This window comes from Eimeria tenella, genomic scaffold (assembly GCF_000499545.2).
Source record: "Eimeria tenella Houghton genomic scaffold, Eth_scaff1870, whole genome shotgun sequence".
In the NCBI taxonomy this organism is placed as follows: Eukaryota; Apicomplexa; class Conoidasida; order Eucoccidiorida; family Eimeriidae; genus Eimeria; species Eimeria tenella.
In genome coordinates, this window is record NW_013541709.1 from 1,082 (window position 1) to 1,373 (window position 292).

Consider the following 292-nt stretch of genomic DNA (forward strand, 5'->3'; position numbering starts at 1 on the left):
GGGCCTGGGCCCGAAGACTGCGGGAAGTCTGAAGAAGAGAGTGAGGCCGAGAAGGCTGAACAGCGCGAGGGAGACGAGGCCGAACCCCATCACGATCCCACCCCGCAAGGCGATCCCAAAAGACGATCCCAACGATCCCAGCTCCCCCCAGGCCTCGTGGCAGGCCCGCAGGTTTGTGTACACCGCAATCTTCATCCCCAAGTACCCGCTCAGCATCGACGTCAAACAACCCACCACAAACGCCACCATCGTCCCTGCAGCAGCAGCAGCAGCAGCAGCAGCAGCAGCAGCA

At 62.7% G+C, this 292-nt stretch overlaps 1 protein-coding gene across 1 annotated transcript in view; it reads right to left on the reverse strand.

Moving 5' to 3' along the window:
- The window catches only part of ETH_00043550 (uncharacterized protein), a gene marked incomplete at both ends in the record, with an annotated part of 1,336 nt that overhangs the window by 212 nt on the left and 832 nt on the right, over nt 1-292 (reverse strand). Inside the window, one exon of the mRNA XM_013373987.1 lies at nt 1-55. Coding sequence (XP_013229441.1) covers nt 1-55 — 55 coding nt within the window. The remainder of the gene's footprint in view (nt 56-292) is intronic.